This window comes from Lytechinus variegatus, chromosome 2 (genome assembly GCF_018143015.1).
Source record: "Lytechinus variegatus isolate NC3 chromosome 2, Lvar_3.0, whole genome shotgun sequence".
Classification (NCBI taxonomy): domain Eukaryota; kingdom Metazoa; phylum Echinodermata; class Echinoidea; order Temnopleuroida; family Toxopneustidae; genus Lytechinus; species Lytechinus variegatus.
This window is the reverse complement of record NC_054741.1, coordinates 24,856,934-24,880,433: the sequence shown is the minus strand read 5'-3', so window position 1 is coordinate 24,880,433 and position 23,500 is coordinate 24,856,934. Positions and strand designations below refer to the sequence as shown.

At 37.3% G+C, this 23,500-nt stretch overlaps 1 protein-coding gene across 1 annotated transcript; it reads left to right on the top strand.

Moving 5' to 3' along the window:
- Window positions 1–628: 628 nt before the first annotated feature.
- Window positions 629–21,982, top strand: LOC121409699 (U6 snRNA phosphodiesterase-like). Its single transcript, XM_041601606.1, has 6 exons — window positions 629–743; window positions 6,093–6,272; window positions 7,842–8,073; window positions 18,157–18,262; window positions 18,780–18,863; window positions 21,369–21,982. The coding sequence occupies exons 1-6, from the start codon at window positions 629–631 to the stop codon at window positions 21,462–21,464; spliced, it is 813 nt and encodes a 270-aa protein (XP_041457540.1). The 3' UTR covers window positions 21,465–21,982.
- Window positions 21,983–23,500: the final 1,518 nt, after the last annotated feature.

Genomic DNA, 23,500 nt, shown 5'->3' with positions numbered 1-23,500 from the left:
TATACACTCATAAAATTCATGACGGTAAGAATCATATTCATATAATTAGACAATAAAAATAGGTGAAAAAATTGTCGGGAAACGTTTTTTTTTAATATATTTTATAAAAAAATACGGAATATAGTTTGAAGGATAAAAAAATGATATAGGCGTAGATCAGTAACAAAAGCAACAAAAACCCTAAAAATAATTGCACTTGGTGAAAGGAACATTTTATATAGTGTATTGTACTATAAAACTTATCAACAATATATTCAATCACAACAAAATTACACACTTTTTCACTCAGAAGTGCAAGTAAAAAAGGTAGAAAAAAGAATAAGTCAGGCCTAATTAATATACATGTATGAATGCGCGCGCTAAGTGAGCGGGGTTAGGGCAGTGGTGAGCGGCAATGGGGCAGGCGCAAGGGTGCCGAAAACGGCGAATTACACAGCGGTGCTTTGAAGACATATAATTATTATCATATGAAACGATTTTCCAGCATTTTTTCTTTCAGATGACATATAGAAGTAGGGATATCGTAGCTATTTGAATGAAATATAAAAGAAAATACGTAAACTGAGCGACGATTGGGCAGCGTACGGTACGTCGTCACGCAATCTATTGAATATGACACGTTTTGAGAATGGCAGGACTTGACGCCTTGAAATCATATGGAAGCGATATCGATAGCAGCTCAGAAAGTGATGATGGTGTTCCCGATGAATCCATTCCAACAAGCAGACAGGAGCCGGGATTTAGTGAGTATTCTATCAACATTTTCTTTCTTTTTTAACCCGGGTTCATCATCATCGGCATCGCCGACATGTGACACTCAGTCTCTGTCTCAGCAGCGTGATTCATACCCCTATTCATAGACGTAGGAACTGCGCCGACGCCGGCCGGCCGGGCCCGAAGCAGAGCTCCAGCTACCCGATGGAGCCAGCTTAGCCGCGGTGCAGCTGCAGTGTAGCCCAAGATCCGGAGGCTGAGCTGAACTTTATAGTCTTAGTTGGCCAGTATAGGGGAAACTTGTTCAAACCTATCAGTTGAGTATTGAGTTATTCTTTTTATCTCAATATTTTATCAGTAATTCAGAAGCAACCAGATAAGTGGGCAAAGGATGGAAATAGATGGTAAGCCGCCGTCTGTTATAAAGCCAAGGAGTTTTTTATTAGCATTTTAATTTTGTTGTAACTTGTACCATAATTCTCCTCGTAGTCGTACACAGACGGCTCTCGCTCATGCAGCCGCCATTAGGGGTGAACAATACAAAATCCTCCCAACAGGGCTCTTTTTTTGGTCTTATTTCATAAAATATATGAAAAGAACTTGACCAAAATTCTGTTTTGGCCTGAAATATGCACCAAAACAGGAAAAAATAAACTTAAATAAAAGGAAAAAACAGTGACTGAAATCGGCTGTTGCACAATTCCCACTTCCCTGGTTTATCCAAACTTAATACATTTGGCCCTTGAGTTCCTTGTATAGATCAAGTTTGAACTTCGGTAATTGGTGAGTGGAGCCAACGGAACAACCAAATAACAATAGAGACCAAATCTTTCTTCTTTCCTTGGTTAGCAACCAGTCAGGATTGACTATTTTTGCCACAGCTTTTGTTCATTTTCAGTAGCTTATATATTTTTTTCCATTCCTTTTTTCCTTCTCTAATTCTTTTTTTTTCTTCCTTTTCTTTTCTGTTATTTTCTTTGTCTTTTTTCTCTCTTCATTTTTTCTTTTCTTTTTCATGTTATTTTTTCTTTTCTTTTTGTCTTCTCTTTTCTTTTTTTTCTTTTTTTTCCTTTTCTTTTTTTTTCTGTTTTCTTTGCTTTTCTTATATTCTTTTTTCTCTTTTTTTTAATTTTTTTTCTTTTCTTTTCTCTGTTTTTCCTTTTTATTTCTTTTTTGTTTCCCTTCCTTTTTAAAAAAAATAATTCATTTTTCTTTTGTATGCGTTCTGATCCTTGCAGCACGTTTGATTTTCTTCTGCTACAGTAAGCTGCAACAGAAAAAACAAAAAAATATTTTTTATGTGCGTAGTCTCCTACTAGCTAGTAGAAGTTTAAATTTTTTTTTAAAGAAATTAGACTGAGCCTTGTTTGTTACTTAGTTCAAAGTAGTTGTTTTTGATCGATAGACAAGGAGAGCTAAATCGTCTGATTAGCATGATTAGGAAGATGGAAAGAAAGAAAAAGAAAGATGGAATGAAAGAAAGATAAAGGAAAAGGAAAAAAATGAAAGGAAGAATGAGTAGAGAAGTACATGTATAAAAGAAAAGAGAAATGAAGAATTAAAATGTAAAGTTAGAAAAGAAAGACAGAAAATTTAGAAAAGAAAAGAATTAAAAAGTAACAAAGAGGGAAATAAAGGTAGAAGGAAGGAAAGAAAGCAAAAGGAAAGAGAGAAAGAAATAGGAAGGAAAAAGTCAAGAAAGGAGGAGAAGAAATTTAAAAAAATACGCGCCCTAAATTTTATAGATTTTTTGGTTTATTGTACAACACAAAAATGGATTAGTGCACAAACGTAGTGTTTGTTGATCAGACATAAAACTTTTTTTTATCTTCAACAGAAGTGATTATTCCTCAACTATTTGCAAATTATAGAGTTACACCAATTTTTAGGAAATTGGTCATTATGAGAGCATTTCGTTGGTATTATATGTGAATTTTAACAATTCTGTGAAGAGATTTCTTACAAAGCCAAACTTCGAGTTTGAGTTACCAATGCAGTGTGCAAGCCTCGAAATAAGCAGCCACAGATTAGGGGAAATTAAAAAAAGTAAAGAATATGACGGTGAATTTCATGGTGCAAATTTTTATGTTCGATGACACTTGCGGCCCCCATATTTTCTTTATTGATAGTCCATGAATATCACTCTATTCATACATATTTGAAGGAATTGGATGTAAGTGTATTTTGACATGCTCACATCATACACCCATATGCAACCACACAAACATCCTGAACCCCATTATCTTTTGTTCATGGGTGTGTGGGTGTTTGTGTGTGGATGCGACTGTGGGGTGGACTTAAATAGATGTACTGACAGCGTTCTCGCCAGTGTATAATACGCATGGTTCAAACACCATGCGTGCGGAAATGGAGACCAAGTGGAACCATGCGTAAAATTTCAGCGACATGCGTGGAAAAATTAAATGGAAATATTCATAAAAAAATAATACACTCCATGAACTCATCTTAGTGATATCAACTTAATTTATCGGGTTGCGCCGAAGTCCCACCAACTTAAGACCACTTACAGGCCTACTACGGTTAGGAAAGTGGCAAGGCGCCCAGCTAGCTCGCGGCTGCTCGCTACGGTTCTCCTCCCGACTCCCTGGTCCTTTCATTCTCTCCCAGTCATCCATGACCCAACTCACTGCAGACATAAAAACCACACACACAAATTCTCTCCCCATCATCACAAGATCAACTCACTGCAAACATTATACACACACAGGACACAACGCAAGCACATGTTTGACCGTGGTTTGACCCTGGCAATTGTTTCTTCGAAGTGATTGTTTATAATTTTTAGTGCTGTGATGATAGAGTGATTTCCGTGCTTGACTGATATCTGATTTGATTTAATCCAAGTTTGAATGTGTGGTACTTGGTTTACTTGAGGTCTGTATGTTTACTGTTTAGTATTTTTAGCCCATTATTTGTCAAGAAAGATCTGCATTCGTGTCCAAATACAATGTAAAAAGATAAAGTTTTTGTAGAACTTTCGTACAATTCTGAGAAAAGTAATTTTATCATACAATATACCTGCAAGCCTGCAAATGTGAAGTTGAAATTATTTAAATGATGCATTTAAAAAAAAGACTATCCATCATGAATGCCGTCCAAAGCCTCTCTTTGCAATTAAATTTACCCTGACCTAATTTCTCAACACAGGCCATGTAGCAGCCAAACCCAACACAGAATGAAAAGGGCGGCAATCTTGTAACCCCCCTCCCCCCACCGCAAGAATATCAGATTTCCAAACATGTGCTTCTCAAGATCCAAACCCAACACAGAATGAAAAGGGCGGCAATCTTGTAACCCCCCCCCCCCCCACCGCAAGAATATCAGATTTCCAAACATGTGCTTCTCAAGATTGTGCAATACTAGCGGAGACAAAGAAAGTTATGTAAACAACTCGCGGAGGGTTGGGACTAGTCTTTGTTTTCAGTCACTTAAGAAAATGGCAAACTGGATAAAGGTGAAATACATCATTAAAAAAAATGATTGTTTGGAATGAAAAGACTAAGATTAAAGGAAATATGACTGAAAAATATCCAGAGTTCAATCGCTAATTTCATTACTGACAGTTCATAATATGTGTTTTATTAACTTCTGGTCAATATATTCCAATATGACAAGACTCCCATTTAAGACTAGCGAGCAAATGATGGTGGGGGGGTTCTGGAATGAAAACCAAAAAAAAAAAACTTCTCACACAAGTCACACACAAATCCCAATACACTAATACCCTTTTCATAAACCTATCCTCCAATTAGCCGCCTAAGAGTAATGCGGATAATTCAATAAAAATTGCGTTCATAAACTCCGAAAATAAGCCGCATTATTTTTACGAGCGCCCGTCCTGAAAAAGGCGGATAATCGCCATGACAACTGGACACGCCCCCTCCGATGCGGTTGTGTTGGAAAAGGGTGACCTTGTGACCGCACCATGGCAATTATCTGCATTATTTGGAAATGCGTTCATAAACTCAAAATCTTATCCTGATGCCGCTATTATGCGGATAATAGCAGCATCAGAGTAATGCGGATAACTCTTGTCCTCCTCCAATTTTACGACCAAATTATGCTGCTATTAGCTGCCTAATTCATTTTAATTGGGTTTATGAAAGGGGTATAACTTTGATGATACAATCATAGCTCCATGATACAATCACAAGTGTTGCTTAACGCAATGCACGTGCTCTCTACTGGCTTTGTACAGTCACAGAAATACACACAACACACACGATGCATCCTCATACCATGCATGAACACGGCATACACTGCAGGCTCTAAGCAGAGAAAGTTTGTCCTCTGCTCGAAGTAAATCATTCTGTCAGCTCCAAATTCCATGTTTTTTTCTATCTCAGTGCTTGGATTCGGCGCTGGCTCCCAAGCCTACTGAACGGCAAGTATCTGTGCATTTATGTGCATTTGTGCGGGCTTAAAAATACGCCACAATGGGGTTTCCTTAGCGTCTCTTTTTGATGAAAAGGCCGTCGCTTCCGCGCGGGAGGGGTGAACCACCCCTCCCGCACCCACCCCCCAGGAGAGGCAGCACAAGTCCCCGACATGCGTGATTTTTTTTCTGGCGAGAATGCTGGATGTACATGTATGCATTTAAGTTCACGAAATGTAGAAATGACATCAATGTCTAATTTCTAATCAATCTATTCCAGTACAGTAACCTATTAATATCAGTACACAACCATATAGGCAGATCTCCACATGTCATTGCTAACAATGGCAGTCTTTTGTGGCTCTTAAGGAGGCATGGCTAGGCATACTGGAGACAAATGCAAGAAAAGGAAATGAAAAGGATGATGCACATTTAAACCCAACCGGTAATGATTAGGTGACTCTTAAGGCCACCGCACACCTTACGACCCGACCGGTCGCCAACTGGCTTGCGACTGATGAGGGGAGACGTGACGTCACAGCCCTTGTCAGCTTGAGCGTCGCAGACCGGGCAGAGACAAGTCGCAAGGAAAATCGGAAGGATTTGACATGTCGAATCCTTATGACTGGATCGCAAGCTCAATCCAACCTCCAGCCAATCAGACAGCAGAGTTGCATAACGCGTATTGTGATAAACAATCTCAGATGCCATGCCAAATAGCAAAAGCGCATGTGTGAGTCGCAGATCGGATCGCAAGGTGTGCGGTGTCGAGGCTTATGACTGCCTTGCGATTCATCTCCCCTCACTCAGTCGCAAGCCCTTCGCCGACCAGTCAGGTCATAAGGTGTGCGGTGGCCTTTACACATTAACAGATGATATTGCCTTGTACATTTGCATGTCATTGTACCTTTAAACCGAGGCCCATTAATTTAGGCATTCTTCTGACCTTTCCTATTCTATTATATTATATAATTATTTTTAGAAAACCAGGTGCAAAAACGATCCCCTACAGCTGAGATCAGCACCCTGCCACTGCCTGGTGAAATCCTTTCCATGTTCAGTAGTCCATCCTCTGAAACGAGCAACCCTATAGAGCATCAGGGAAGGATCCGAAGCTTTGCTCATACTCCAGGAAACTGGGCCACGTTTGTATACATACCAGGTGAGACCAAGTACTGTACCTATTTGAATCTTTTCATCTTATTAGGCATTTGTACAGAGGGTATTGTAAGGACTTTGATTGGTCAAAAGATTTATGTTATGATTTTAAGAAACGCTCATTCAGGGTTTGTTGCGATCTGCTTCGTGTTTGGTGTTGCCTTTTATGTTCATTACTTGCTACATGAAAGATGAAATAGTTAGGTTGCTTTGTATTTGTACATGCAATGTGCCATGAATATCTGCTTATTTTAACATTTTGCCCCTATTTTAAAATATGCATACATTTTCCAAAATACAGTATGTGGAACCAAATGTAAACCAGAACCGCACATTGATTTTCCAGAATTTAAGTGATTTATTATCTTCTGCGCAGTGCGCATACAATTTTTTAAATGTCAGTGTATAATCTCTAACTGCTTCAGGCCTTCACTGTGACGATTGTAGAGTCAAAGTAGACAGTATGAAGAGAATGTTATTCAGATGACAATGACAGTCACTTGTTAGTGAATTCATTATCTAAGCAATGAAGGTCAATCTTTTTATAGGTCCACAGTTGTATTCAGTCTTAGCATTACATCACTAATTGTAGGCTAATGTTAATTGATGCAGTTGAAATAAGCCAGTTTGGAGTTACCCCATGGGCAAGTTTATTCAAATGACCTTTCATTTCTTTCATTATGATAGGCAAATATCAAAGCAAGATATTACGCATTTTAAGCATGCCTTACATTGCATGATGTAGAATGGAATAGAATGGGCCCGTTTCATAAAGGACTTGCAACTGTTAACTACCATGGTAACGGGGCTCAGCAGCCAATCTTAATCAAGGTTTCCATGGTACAGTAGTTGCCATAATGGCAAAGTTAAAACAGTTCCAAGTCCTGTATGAAATGGGGTCCCAGGTGACTAGAATAGCACGTCAATTAACACTCTATGAAGGTATTTGTTGCATTTCTACTTTGAATTCATAAGCATGTTCTTACAACAATATATGAACAATCAAGATACAAAGTTGGTGCTCATCTCATTGAATATTAAACCACCATGTCACGTTAGTAGTACAAGTGACCTTCTTCTGATCATGTGCAGAATCTGTTGATCTTTCAGAATGGAATGGAACTCCAAACTGACTTAGAGTCTTTTTGATATCAAATGCATTCTTATTCTTGAGGTTTAAATGCCACCTTTATTATGTTTGTGCACATGCCTAGGATCCTACAAATTCCAATCCTAGGTTGTTCCCATTTTGATTCAGAGAGTCTGACATTAAATGTTCACTGTAGGTGCACTTCTGTTCCTTCTTTCTCTGCATTTTCCTGCTACATATATATTCAGAGAGTTAAGAAACCATTGTACAAAACCATAGTTTCTGTAGTTTATCCAAGAAGCTCTAATGCTACAAGAAATGTGCCTTGGCTCCAGAACCAGAGATCAAAATAAGAGGATTTTTTAGTAATTTACTAACAAATTTGTAAATGAAGATTGTTCGCATCTTAAAATATAAGAAAATAACTTTCTAGTTTTATTCCATCATTTATCAATTGGGATATCTATAATTTTACCATTCAAGCTGAAACTCCCAGCCTATCCAGCCTCACAGAGACACTCATTTCCTGCTTGCCTCAGGATCTGACCTTTCACCCCAGCGATGACCTCCATCTCAGCCTATCCCGGACAGTATGTCTACAGTTCCACTGGATTGACCCATTCATACAGTCATTTCGCGAGAGGGTTGGCCGTCTAAGGTCATTCAGATGTCATGTTGAACAGGTGGATGTGTACACCAATGATGAAGAGACAAGGTATAATAATTGTTTTTTTTATACAGTGCTTTATCAATGTACGACTGCTCAAAGCCATTAACAATTATTTTACCCGGTCACTGGATTCATAGCTATATTAGCAGCCTGTCAGGTGCTGTCTTGCTAAACTAACCACAACGACCGTTGTCTCATGCTGGTACCCAAGTAGTATCTGGGTGAGAGCACTCTAGGCGACACCGCAATACTTACCCGTGTTAAGAAACTGGGACTCCACTCACGCGCATTTGGGCCGCCCTAGCTTAGAACTAAGCTTTCTTTCCGTAAAAAAAAATTATTCTTATGATTAAATAAATATTAATTAATACATGAATACTGTTAAATCGGTACTCACCGGTTCTCTTCTTGAATTTTCTGCCAATTTCCTACGCTGCTGGCTACAATTCCGCGTTAAATTTTGTCGCCATAGAGAGCTGTTCATGCAACTTTATTTATAAATGGAGCGCCCTTTACGAGAGTTGTTAATGCCGCGGAGAAATCGTTAGGCATTTTGGCCTGTGTTCAAGGCGTAGCTGTTCTATTTTTTTATAAAATTATGTGTGAGATCGAAATCTCAGCGAGTAAACACTCTTCCATATGGAAGAGTGTATACTCGCTGTGATATGATCCCGATAGGGAGGCACAACACCCCCACCCACATGGGCGCAAACCCCAGGGCCGGGGGACATGTCCCCTCACCCAAAATAGTAGGGGGCACATTATGAAGTGTCCCCCTACTATTTTTGGTCATTTCGTTCAAAATCGAAATGTATTTTGGAAGAGACGATCTTACTTTTGGCATGCCCACTTTTTTTTGCTTGTTTGCTTGTCAAATTTCTTTTGGTCAAGATGACCTTCTTTAGAGGGTGATAAACCTTCTTTTTTTGTTTTTTGCTTGTCAAATTTTCCAGCCCCTGGTCCCCCTACCTTTGGGGAGAGATTTCCGCCCTTGCAAGTAGACATACTCTTGATATTGTTTGCGAATCTGCACGGGCGTCGATCGAGGGCTGGGGATGAGGAAAAGCGGTGAGACGAGAAAAAAAATAGAACTTAGAAGGGAAAAGGCGACAGAAAAAAAGTGAACGAAAGAAAAATTAATGGAAAATAAAAGGGAAGAGAAAATAGGGAGAAATGTGATGGGTAAAATAAATTATGGGAAAAGAGGACGTAAAAAAGTGAACGAAAGAAAAATTAATGGAAAATAAGAGGAGAAAATAGGGAGAAATGTGATGGGTAAACAAAATTATGGGGAAAAATTCTGGACGCACTATTCATGTTTTATCATGAAAAGGATAAGTTATTTATCCGCGAGCAGACACTTTTTGATATTGTGATCTGAAACTGGATAATGATTTAAATAGAGAACAATCTGCGTATCTGAATTAACGTGTGTTTTAGATTTCGACCTAGAATTTGGGTATTCTAAGTAACTTTCTTATCATGAAAATCAATAAAGAGAGCGCAAAGCGCGAGCTAAAAATATATGATATAACAAAGGGTGAATTTAAGCTCTGTAATGCAAACACTTTGTGGGAAAATTGTGAATTGTGATGGATCACAGTTAAAAAAGAGCTGATGCATTTTATTTTTATTACTTTGAGTTTTTACATAGGACCGGAACATGCTATGAGGGCATTATGTCATCATATGAAAATGATGACCATCTTCCTATTTCTCTCGCATGGGAGCGCGAAATGTGTTAATATTATGGCCTGAAAACTGGACATTTAAAGCACTTTGTAATTATGCATAAGAGGCATTATATATCTATCAATGCGAGCAGAAATCGCGAGTCGAATTTTTTGATAAACTGTCATCAAATTAGTTTGATTTAGAATTAATATTGGGATATACATAACCGACTAATCCAAATGCTATAGCGTGCGGCGCTAGCTGATACGTTTTAACAATCTGACCTGAATAGGGAACTTTTTGAGAACTTTATGGAATACAGGAAAATAATACGTACCTGAAAATTCAAATTTTGCGAGCGCGCAGCGCAAGCAGAAAATGATAATGTTCAGACGATAACACAGACATTTTTACAGAGCACTTTTTAAAAATCAATTTGTAAATGAAACAAAATAATGAAAGTTCAATTTCCCAGCTGAAATATGTTTTGTATAATGACTTCAAAGTTTGATTTTTCAAGCTCCATATTGAGCGAGATATGCAAATACCCTAAAAGACAATAAGGCGCGAAGCGCGAGCGAAAATTTTTTATCCTAACAAATAGATTTAAAAAAAAATTATTTTCAGAGTCTTCCCCTAATGTTATTTCATTTAATCATGTTCCTCCTCTTATGTTTGCCTTTCTTCTTTTTTCCTCTCTTTTCCCTTCCTTTTCTTTTTTCCTTTCTTTTTTTTCTTTCTTTTTTTGCTCCGCCAATAGGGGGCCCGGGCCCCTGGGCCCCCCAGGATCCTCCTATGTTAGCGGTTGTAGGTATAAATCGCGCTCTAACGCTCTAAAACTGTGTTCTTTATCAAAAAGCTGTCTTTCATATTCATTTTGTTCGCAAAAGAATATAAAGTTAATTTCAATCATTGTATATAGTTATCCTGTTTATGATAAAAATACTTAGAAATTGGGTTGGGTTAGGTTAGGGTTATCAAATTATCAGGGCAGAAAATATATATTTTTTTCTCATTTTGCGCATCGAGCTGGCACTATTTGATCTGTGAGATTATGTTTTTGATGACATTCATTGTATTCACAGCAATAATTATTAAACATTGCGCACGCGCCGTGCGCCGCATGAATTATGTAGATCAGGTGAATAACTTACCGCTACACACGAGCAGTTGCTCTATATATTCTATGTAATATAATATATAGAGCAACTGCCCATTTTTAATGGTCCATAATATACCCACTTTTTTCTTTTTTGGAACGAGTATGAATTTATCTACTGATATACTGAATGTACAATAAAAGTCATTATCATGTATTTCTTGGCATTTCATTTACTTTTTTTACCATAATTATATCACACAGCTGCTCGCATAGGCCTACGCCGTCACAAATAACAAAACAAAATCTCACTTTTTTTTTTTTGGTGGGGGATGGATTTTCCATACGCATACGTACAATTTTTCAAATTATTTTTTTCTGCTATTTTCATAATAAACTTTAAATGATTTCGCCTTTGCACTATTATTTTTTTAAAGACAAAATTACATCATCATCATATCATTGTCACCAACTTCATTCTCATCTTTATCACCACTACCACCATCATTATTATCATCATCATCATCATCATCACCGCCACCATCACCACCACTATCATCTTCACCAAGATAATTTTCATCATCATTATCATCATTGCCATCATCATCTTTTTTTCTTATTTTTTCTCCTTCCTGCTTTTATTCCTTCCTATTTTCCTCCTTTTAGAGGGCACACCACCACGCCCCCTTACTGGATATCCGCCTCTAACGTTTGTTGTTGTATATAAGTTGGCGGATGCCTCATGAAATGAAATAATATAAAATAAGGAAAGGGAAACTAATTAGAAAAAGGACTGAGGAGAAGAAAAAAGAAAGCCAAACAAACAAGAAAAAACAATATCAAAATTTTGTTGTAAAGTCTTCTACGTCAGTTTAATAATTATGTTTTCAATGAAATGAGAACATAAAAAATGAAACAAGTAAGATGGGCTATACATCGTAGCAAAGAAATAGAGGGAAGCTCCGAGACAATAAAAAGGGTGAGAAAAAGAAAAGACTTTGAAATACTCACAACACGAGCATAATAAAAAAATATGGAATAAGCAAGGACAAGTAGCTGAGGGACACCCCCCCCCCTCTCTCTCTAGTTATTTATGTATCAAACTCGCATACACAAGAATTTCTTACTAATCAAAATATTGCGAGCAAAAAGCACGAGCTGACATTTTTTTAAATATTCAAAACTGATAGAGAGACACATTTTAAACAATTCATGAATCATAATAATTATACAACTAGCTTACCAATCGAATCATTCGATTGCGACAAATGATCTGAGAATTAATGCTTTTAGGAATTCATTAAATTAAAGCAAAGTATCTCAACATTAAAATAATTAAGGCGGGCGCAAGGTATCAGCTAATACACCGATAATTTTTTTTTGGACATTTGAAGTATTTTCGGTAATCATGAAAAAGATTGATATTTCATGAAAGCTCAAATCCCGAAGAGCGGAATATTTTTATTAATTGACTTTTTAAAAAAATGTTCTAAGCCCCATTTAATATTTGATTATAAGTCGATGCATTAAAAGCTGAAAAAATAAAGTATTTTGTGTTCCTCTATCATAATTGTCTTTCTCTTTAACCCTGGTTCTTTTTTTTCTGGGGGAAGCATTTTGGTTAAAAAAAGAGAGAAAAAAGATAATTGCTGGTTTGTGGACGCCCGGTGTGGACGGTGGTAGGGACACCCCCCCCCCCCCCCCCCCCGTAGTTACGCCAATATGGGACCAAATGATCCTAAATGTCCGAGGCGAAACTTGTGCAATCAAACGTTATTTCTGAATAAATTAAAGCTTGCGCTGTTCAACTTCAATCTCTTTCATATAAATTTGCGATGAACGCTGCGTTATGAAATATATAATTATCAACATCTGGCGAAAAGAATAACCGACCGATCACCTGACGAGAACGCGTATACGTGATCTGCATATCAGGTCCGATCGCGAGTCAGAAGTGAAGGACAACTGCCAAGAAAATCAGGAAAAAGTCGTCAAAATGTAAGTTCCCCTTCATTTCTTTCAATTTTTTGTTACTTATTCTTGCATAAATATCTCATTAAAGCAAAATTTCAACAAAAGCCTCAAATTTAGCTAGTACTTTTGTTGAAATTACAATAAATTTAGATCCACATAAATCTCTAACCCAATTTTAGCACTGATGTCGCCTATGAGGTCCATACATGTAATGTTTGGACCTCATTGGTACTAGGAGTGGGTGAGAGTGGCAAAATGTGAACTGACGCCTTGCCAAAGGATGCAAGGCCATGTTGGGATTCAAATATATGACCCTCTGATTAGAAGGGGAGAGTCAGAGCAACTACACCACGATGCTTCCACAATGTACAATATCAATGTCATTAAAATCAAATCATTTTTGAGATGCAAAACGTGTTTTGTTGCCCCATCAGCGATATGTAATTTTTGATTAAAAATGGTGGAAATGATACTTCAGTACACTGATTAAAATTCACACATATCAAACCAGTATTGTGAAATAAATAACAGATGAAAGAAAAATGTACACATAAATATACAGATAAATATTTCATGTAAATCCATATTTGCATCATAAACAACACAATAAAAAAGGATATTGATATTCTCAGAATGTTGGATGCTAATGTTAAAATATCATACACAATCATATTTGACTTACAAACTGAACCTGAAATACAAGTTGAAGGAAAAGATAATGTATGAATAAAGAAGTAAATAAAAGTAATAGACTTGATAAAGAATGTTGGATGGAAATAGCACAATAGCACACACAATCATATTTGTCATACAAAATGGACCAGTAATGTCACTTAATAGAAACATAAACAAATAAAATGATATAGATTACAAAAAAGTACAACATCATAAGTACTAGAAATAAATTATATGATAACAAATCATAAGAAAAATATAGAGGGAAGAAATGTTTGATGGATATAGCTGCAAAAATCATTTATTGTATTTCATTAACAAAACTCATGAAAAAAAATATTTATAGAAGAAAAGTTTGATGGAAACAGCACAATCATTTCTCACAATATGAACCTGCAATGCTACTGATGTAAATAAAAAAATGCAGCTAAAATAACATTGACAATCAAAATCATAGGAAATATCTAAGGATAATGATATAACCATTAATGACATTTCAAAATAGGGGGCTGTCATACATAGTCATTTTAGTCAGCGTATGCCGGTGCTCTGTTGGGGCCAGCCGTCTTCTCCATTAATCCCATTTATTTATATCAAGTAATCCATTCTTGGTTGAACAAACATAAATATTGAGAATTTGAATATCTTTATATGGATAATTACTTGTGTTGTATCAAGAAAACATTCTAATAAAACTTCATAACCTCTTTAAATGAGCTTACATTGACTAAAACATTCAGGTGTGACAGCCCCTCTTAAACGATAATCTACAATGACACTATGAAATAAAAGATGTTAAGTGCAGTGAATGACATCAAAATCAATATAAAGTTACTCAAATCAGACTCACACAAAATTCATTGATGTCACAATTATGTCAATCACTGAAAAAAAATCACAAGATGATGGATGAAGATTGTTGTGCAAAAACGTAGACAAATGGTGGAGAACTCTGATCAATGATTTGATAGAAAATGTTGGTTGCTTACTTGGACACAACTCTACCAGACCACCATTTGGGTCCTTCATCTGTCTCAAAACGATGTTTGACACTTTTTCTGACCAGTTTTGGCACTGTTGGATCCTCCACATCTGCTTCTCTTGTGGAGCTTTCTCTAATCAGCTGTCTTACATTTTGGGCAATTTCATCTACATGTACATGTACAGTTAATTGGCATCTTTTTTTCCTTGAACTTGAGTGGAGAGATTGTACAATTTCTGATCGCTTGGCTTTTGATCCAAAATGTTCTTGCAGAATTTCAATTGGGCTTTCAAGCACTCAAGCTTTTCTGGATTGGTTAGTCCCTCTATTGATGTTAATACTTGGTCTTCTTGTTGAAGGAGTCCCCAAGGAATGATGTCATTGGCATTTTCCACCTTCTCTTGGAGGGCCCTTTTCTTTGCTGTCTCATCCTTGTCAGCCTTCTCTTTTACTTCCTTCACTTTCAGCTCATGGATTCTCTGTTGCCTCTCCTTGAAAGCCTCAGCAACCTTCCTCACTTTCCTACGTGAATCCTGTAAGATCTTCTTTTCCTCCTCCTCACTCTTTGCATTAAGCCATGCAGCCGTTTTGTTGAGAGTAAACATCACACTCGCTTCAGCAGCTATTGTGGAGATGTGCGGCTTAGTCCTCAAGATCTGGTCATACAGGGCGAACACTGTTTCGCAATACTTTATGCTTTGCTGTACCCTCGACATGTTTCTTATCTCACGAGATGCTTCATATCTACCACCAGGTAGATGATCTTGGTAGAGTTTTGTTGCTACTTTGGGCATTGCTGGAAGAAGAGACTTTAAATGAACCTCAACATCTGCATCATAAACAGAGGGTTTGATGAGGGCATGGTAGAGTGTGTCTTCTTTGATGTTTACGTCAGGAAAAGGTCTTGCTTCTCCTTCCATGAACTTGGGTATCTCAGCTGTTAAGAATTTCACCAACTCCAGGTACCTGGCATTCATATCCAAGATGTGGATATTGGGATCTTCTATCAGATTCCATAGTGGGGTAGTGCATAATTTACAGATCAAGCCAAGGGCTTTGCACCCAGCCATGAAAAAGGGGATGCCAAGGTCATGGAGGACCCAAGGGGCTCCTTCATCTTTTTCCAAAAAAATCCCTCGTTTCCTGGTGCAACAGGAGCACCACAGAGGCATTGTGAAAGAGGATGTTAAATCTGCTGCCTCTTATGGTGTGAGCGGCAAGCTCCTGTAGCCATTTTGAGGTCGTTTCGTACTGTTGTAACAAACTTTCCATGGCAACTTGTCTTGGCATCGCCGCCATTTGCGAAGACGTTGCACTCGGTCCGGATCATCCTGCATGTTCCAGATTCAGACGCCCTCTTGAATTTGGAATCCTTGATTGGGACGTTTTTCTCACCTTCAAATTTTAAGCATTCCACTTCTCTGGCCGTCTTGTTCACTACCTCTGCGATATGGACCATGTCATGCAGCCCACAGAAAAAAGTTGTTTAGCCTTGTCATCTCCCTTTCATCTCTGATGGCATAGGCCCCATATTTTCTCCCATATTTTGAAGTCTCATCTGTTTCTAAGGTCGTTGCCTCCCTACTTGTCAATTCTTCTGCTACTTGTGTCTGTGAGATCACGAGCCTTTGCAGATTCATTGCTCGCACGGTCGATTGACTAGGAAGGCGATTGGCAGTTTTTCCGGCTAGTTGAAGCACCTCAGAGATGACATTGCTCACTCTGATTGTGGCAACATTTTCAGAAAGCAATGTATACACACATTTTGTAGCTGTGGTGGTAAATTCTCTCTTTTCCTCATCATATAAATGAACAATATCAGTTAGGCTCTTTTCTTGAAGGACATCATATTTGTATTGCAGTTTGACTACCTCTCTATTCATTTTCATCATCTGCTCTTTTGATGAATCTGTCTTATCTTATGTTGACGAGGTGCAACCTCGACACCTGCCTTCTGATTGTAGTACAGAGTGTTTGATCTTTCCCTCTTTAATCTACACTCCTTATCAGCCAGTCGATCTTTGAGGGTCTCTACCATCTCCGTCTTCTCCCTTAGCTCTTTCTCGAGCTATTGTATTTTCAACTTGGACATCTGAAGTTGAGATGTCATGGATGCTGCCACTAGGACACAGGATTGTGAAGACTGCAGACGTGTAGCTTCACCTTCGACTGTTGTATCATGACAACAAGGCACAGATCGTACAATATCTGAACTTTGCAATTTGCGTTTCCCTGACCTTGCCTTAAAATTTGGATCATGCTCATTTTGAATGACCTCTCTAACCATGTCTGGGCAGAGATACTGGGGATAAATGTTGCATAAAAATACAAATAAATACCTCAGGAAGAAAAAGTTGAAATGGGATGATTAATTCTTTCATTCCTAAATACATGCATTACTTTTCAAGAGGAACTATCTTTCAACCACTTGAGTCATCGTAGTTATAGGGGAAGCGGGGCATATTAATATCACAAGTGGAGTGTGGCTGGTAGTATCGCCTGCATTATATAATTCAATATAAGTCTTGCAGACTTGTAGATACTTCATTTATTGTAAATAACCTTTGACTGCAGTATGTGACTTGAACGTCATGAAGCATATTCACAGATACTTAATCTCACTTATGTCAAAGTTTCATGAACCACATCCATATACTTTTGCTTACGCTTGCTTCTCTAGGGCTCTACCTGCAAAAGTCTTGAAAAACCCTGCTTTGGACAAACCTATAAATGAAACATTGATTAAAAGAAGCAGAAATTAATAAATCTACCTGCTAATAATAGTAATAATAATGAAAATAACATAAGTTACAACTCTGGAGAAATAATACATGGGGGTTCATACTCAAAATTGCCCTTGATAATTACAATGTTATTCAAAGCTAAGCAAATATTGCATAATTAAGCAGTAGATTGTGAAAAGAAAGTGTAAAATCAAAAAAATAATTTTCCCCTTCCCCCCCCAAAGAAAAAATAAAGCAATAAATTGATGAATATTGTAACTTGATGGATGATGAATCCCTGCACAGGCAGCAATTCAACTCAACGATGAGACTAGTGTGGCAACAGCCTTTATCTACAGTTCCATAGCTGAAAAATCTCTAGGACATACGCTTCTCTAGGGCTCTACCTGCAGAAGTCTTGAAAAACCCTGCTTTGGACAAACCTATAAATGAAACATTGATTAAAAGAAGCAGAAATTAATAAATCTACATGCTAATAATAGTAATAATAATGAAAATAATAACATAAATTACAACTCTGGTGAAATATTACATGGGGGGTTCATACTCAAAATTGCCCGTGATAATTACAATGTAATTAAAAACTAAGCAAATATTGCATACTTAAGCAGTATATTGTGGAAAGTAACCCTGAAATTTAAAAAATAATTTTGGGCCTCCCCCCCCCTACAACAAAAAATCTACCTTTAAATTGATTAATATTGTAACTTACTCGATGGATGATGAATCCCCGCATAGTTAGCAAGTACAGTTACAACTCTGGTGAAATATTACAAGGGGTTCATTTCTTTTTTAATAACAGGGGCTTCAGAGAAGGATATCCTCTATGCCCATGCTAAAAAATTATAAACCATATAAATTCATATCTGAATAGAATGATCCTTAAACCCAAAATAAACAATAAGCTATTATTTTTCACACTACCAGGACAAAATTCATTTATTCAAGCAGATTTTTCCCCAACTTTTATTTCATTCCAGGACGTTTCTGGGTTTGAAGATTGGAGCTGGCCATGAAGTATTATGTGACCTGGTGAAACTAGCAGATGACTGTCTTCAAGAATTCTCATTGCCAGTATTCTATGAGGTGTGTACAAATGATGTGATGAAAACCAACAATGATGCCATTTTAAATTTTCTGGTAAATTGCCATTGAAAATATGAACACAAGATTTGCAGCACTTACCAAAGGAGTAGAACTTGAGAAAGTACACCCCCCCCCCCCTTTATGTCCTGCATTCCATAGTCAATCCCCAATGGTTTCGTTTCAGTTTCCAGCTTGGTAGAAAATTCGAAGTGTATTTCTACATTTTTACAAACTGTTCTTGAATGTTAAATTGGACAGATTTATAAAGTAATGTTTCAAATTATTTCTGGGACTACCCACTGACAGTGAAAATCATTGATTACTTTGGGGTTTGCCATGAAAGATCAATTACCTAGTTCCAACTTCTTCCGTTTTAATGTATCTATAGAAACAAGAAAGATTTCCCCAGTTTTCTGTTTGGTCTTGAAAAGGTGATAATATAGTTGCAGCTGTAATAACATGCATGTAATGTACAGTGAATCTAGCAATGATTTCATATTTTGCATGTTTTATGTAGGATCCATCATTCCATGTTAGTTTCTGCTGGTGTGTTGGAGATGTGTCGTCAAGGATTGGTCCCAAAGTGTTGCAAGAGCTACAGGTAAACAGTCTGGGGGAAATGGTTCATGAAGTGTTAGACATTAGAAATGCTGACCTATACAGTGCATATCAAAAAATAGTCTTATCCACTTAGAAAAAATCCTGTAAAATTATATATTTGAAATATCCTGAAGACTTTTTTCACATTTTAACGTTGGTACAGAACGCTCCATTTATGCAAATGACGATATAACTGTAGAAAAATATTTCTGCTTGAATGAGCAGCACTTACTTTTGAAAAGTTAGTGAAAAATGATTTGCGCAGAACTTTGTAATAGTTGTGTGAATAAAAGTAGACCTTAATCATGATGAACACCTAAAATTTAGCTAGTAAGTTGATTTGGAGATATCTTTTAGCTTTTTAAACTTGTTTCCTTGCCTGAAACACTTCGAAGATTGCATTGCGCCCCACCCCACTCCCCACACACCGAGGCCATCGTGACAATATGTGCTTTAAACTGAGCTGTGATTTACATGAAATGGCTACGGCTTGATTTTCATTTTGTTAATCATTCTCAAGCTTGGGAAAAGTGTGGAGAAACAAGTATTAAATGAAACATGAAATGTAAACACCCTTTAAATGATAAAAACTTAGTGAAAAATTGCTAGAGATGTCTGATAAAAACTTTTGTTCAGATTCAGTTATGTCCTCAGATCCAGCTGACACAAAAAGGGTAAAGGTTGTGCTTACTAAGTGTTGAAATTTCAATTTGGGTGGCAAAATTGTTACAAAATGCTTGAATGTATCCGTTTTATTTAAATTGACTAAAAGTGCAAGGGAAATGTATCAGAAATGTCTGGCAGGGTAAGTTTGATTTCGCCCTTTCCCCTTGACACAGCGTGAAAACGACCATTTCTGCGCAAACTGATTTCTGCAAGCTTTACAAAAATGGACCATGCTCACTCAAGTGTAACATTCTGTCAAAACTTTTTTACTTTCATTGGATAGATGAGACCGAAACCCAATTTTATATATGAAAAAATTAACCAACATGATGTATATTTTTGAATTCCCAGGGCTTTTTCAAAGTGTAAAATTTTTTTGATACACACTGTATAGGAACTTCTCATCTACTCATGTAGACTTAAAGGCTTGGTCCCACTGCACTCACAGATTGGGAGAAGATGTAAAATGGAAAAGAATCTTGCCATTCGGTTGGAAAGGTTACTTGTGTACTCTCTTTATACACTCTATATCCATTGAGCATCCGTCCACTGTGATTTAATTGTGATTTAATTGTTCGCCCACTTTGTCCATTGTCTGGTGCAGATTAAAACGGATGGAGCCACCCCAAAATTTTGCTTGTCCGCTTTGTCAGTTTTGAATACGTTTTGTGTCCGTCAGCCAGTAGAACCAGGCCTTAAGGGATGGTGCAAGAAACTTGTAAATGATCGCAAATTAATTTTAGGTCTCAAGATCTAATGAAAGTCATTCTAATGCAAATACAGAATTGATTGATGGTCTGCTTCTTGCATCAACAAGTATGAATTGATTTGCTCTAATTAAACTTGATCTGTCACTTGTAAATTGCATCTAAAATTTGCAATTGATTGCACATATTTTCTTGCAACTCCCCTTTAGTATTCTTTAAAAGTTTTGTTTTTAAAGGTCAATTTCATGTTAACTTCTACCTGTTTTTGAATAAAACGGGGTCAAAATTGCAGATAATGTATTTGAAAAAAAGGGTGTATTTTTCGACTTGGGGAATGATCATGCAGTACACCTTTGAATAGGAAGTGCCACCACTGGACTACCTAAATGCTTTCTCATATCTTATGTTGTTCTTTAGAATGAACAAACCACAGCCCAAAGATGGTTTATCGTCAGCCCCAATTTAATCTTTAAATTTATCCCTTCATTTCATTGAAATTCTCTTGTATTTTGTGTAATTGTGGTCCTTTAAAATGGCAAATGATGTGGGTATTTTTTTAACGTGATCAAATCCTATATAAACCCCTCAAAAAAAGTTCTGCAGCTCGAGTTTGAGTGCTAATAAATTTCTTAATGTGCCATCATCATGTGTAAAAGTGATATCTTTAGAAAGCATGATTATTCTTCTTTACAATCATGTGTCATTTGTAATGCTAGTGTTATGAAATACACAGACATGATAATACAAGAACATGATAAAGACATGATAATACGCAGCAATGTTAGAAATGAAATGCGTCGTTTCCAATCGCGAATTTCCAATTGTTTCGAGGATGGACCGAGTGCATTCACTGTCACCTGCATGGTGGAAATTCTATAGAAATGGAGACTCTTGTTAGAAATCAATGCATTTTGCAACATTTCACTTCTGACTTTTCTCAATGTTCAGGGTGATTGCATATTCCATGATTACATAATCACAGCAAATGGCATGTCATTGTAAAGAGGAATAATTCAGCTTTCCATTGATACCAGTTTCATCTTTTATACTTCCTTAACCAAAAAGATATCATCCCCCAAAACTGAGTTGCAAAACTTTTTTTGAGGGGTTTATATTTCTCTCTCTTTATACAGAATAAGTTAAACAACCATCTTGGTGAACTTTCAGTCGATGTGCGTGAAATCCGCTGCAAGAGCGGCTGCAAGAAGTTTGTCATTCCTCTAAGATGAAATCCCTGTGTGGCTTTCACCAGATGGCACTGTCGAAGAGAAACGGTACCAGCACGGCTAAATCAACTGCAAGCGCTGGTACATTCTACTCCACATGACTTGACAAGAACAGCTGTGAGAGATTTCTTCTGGGATGTCATCACTCAACCCATTCAGGGAGACTTCACGTGAATGGCAATTATAGTGATAGAAGTCCTTGTGGCTTCTACCCAGAAGGGCTACGGAAGAACTGCTACAGGTGTAGAAGAAGTTTCTTCCATGAAGATTAGGTCAAGTGGCTTCAAGTAAGTCCCTTGGTAAAAGAAAATGCTATCTGCACTGCTTAGTCACCTGGAATCGCATGTGGGTTTATGCTCAACAGGACTTGGCAAGACCAGCTGCAAGATGTTTGTATTTCCTGTAAGATGTATTTTGATGGAGGGAAGATTTCACCTGCAAAGTTCAGTCAACTAGAATTGCATTTGGCTTCTTAACATGACCTGGCTGCAAAAGAAAGAGCAGAATGAAAAGAACCAGGTTCATACACGAAAGAATGGTTTGTACAGACCAGTGAATTGAAATATTATTTCCTTGAAACAAAAAATCATTAAGTCTGAATTTTTCATACTTGCAATTTTTTCTGAGATATTCTTTTTAATGATATTGAGATTTAATTTTTTGAATTATTAGTTAATTATGTGTTTTACTATTGGTGAATTCATTTTTGGATGGCTCCAACCAGCCGTGAAGTGCACTAAGATCAGTCTCATGGATTGATGCTTGGGTTCTTATAAACTTTTGTAAAACATGAATACACAATATGCATCAATGAGTCATGAGAAAGTACAGTATCATGCTGTAGATTTGTGTGGAAACTCAGGGATTTCGAAAACGTGTAAATGTATTAACCCTTGGTCTGAAATTCAAGCACCTGGAGAATATTGCCCTTCTGTGAGCACACCTGCCATATAACGTTATCAAGAATTGCTCATGACTTGAAACCCCTTGCTTATTGGAAAATATTGTTCACAATAAAACACAAAAATTCAACCGTTTTCAGCTGAACTTGGTAACCATCAAGAAGTTGGTGGCATCAAGGCCGGTTCAAACTGTACAGATGCACGTCCTAGGGGTGGGGGGACGGGGGGACATAGTAATATTGACTGGCTTGAGGATAATACCATATATATTTCTATATATTGTGGTGGAAACATAGGAGGAGGAGTAAAAAGAAAGAGTGGGGGGAAGGGAGAGAAAGGAGGAGGAGGGTAGGGGGTGTAAGATGAAGGTAAAGGGGATAGAGAAAGAAAAAAGTGATAGATCAACAAGGAAGCGAGAAACAGGTACAGGGGTTGGGGAGAAAGAAAGATAGAAGGGGAAGATGAACATTGGTGGCAGAGCCACGTATGTTCATCACCCATAGGTTATGTATCAACCCAGCGGAGTTCGCCATTAAAGGCCTTTGCACAGTTTCAACGTTGGTGTCGTGATACGTTTCAATAAAGAAAATGTGTGTCGTACCCATGACAACATGTATTGTTGCTGGAATTTCCAGGAATTTAAAATGGATATGGTGTGATCAAACTATGAAAATTTATAACCCATATGTCAATGGTCATATCATGACTTTAGTTCAGAATATCGTGCACAAATAAAGGCAGATCAGCCTAATTTCATATCATTGTCTAATACGTAATAGATCGAGTGTGGGGGGTGGGGGAAACAATTTCAACATTTTATTCTCTTTATTCTACCAAGTTCTCAATTTTTTTGATACTTTCTTTCTATAGTATGTCATTTTGTTGTTATTTCTTTGTATTTTTCTGTTGAGTTTGACAACTCTCCGGTTTTTTTTAATGTGTAAGCTAGATGAATAGTCAGTGGATCTTAGGGCATATGGCAATGTAAATCACGTACGTCAAGTGGCGTTATCATCTGTTCGGGGGAGGGGGGGGGGGTGAGAGCAATATACAAGTATCGAGCTGCAAATTTAAAAAAAATGGTGCCCCCCTCCATAAAGAGCTGTTAGTAGACGGGGATATATAAATCGTGTGTGA

What these genes read in the sequence shown, in the direction of transcription:
- LOC121409699 (XM_041601606.1), top strand. Translation starts at nt 629, where the DNA reads ATGGCAGGACTTGACGCCTTGAAATCATATGGAAGCGATATCGATAGC. An exon ending in ACCAATGATGAAGAGACAAG is followed by an intron (nt 8,074 to 18,156) that starts GTATAATAATTG and finishes ATTTCATTCCAG; the next exon opens with GACGTTTCTGGGTTTGAAGA. An exon ending in CATTGCCAGTATTCTATGAG is followed by an intron (nt 18,263 to 18,779) that starts GTGTGTACAAAT and finishes TGTTTTATGTAG; the next exon opens with GATCCATCATTCCATGTTAG.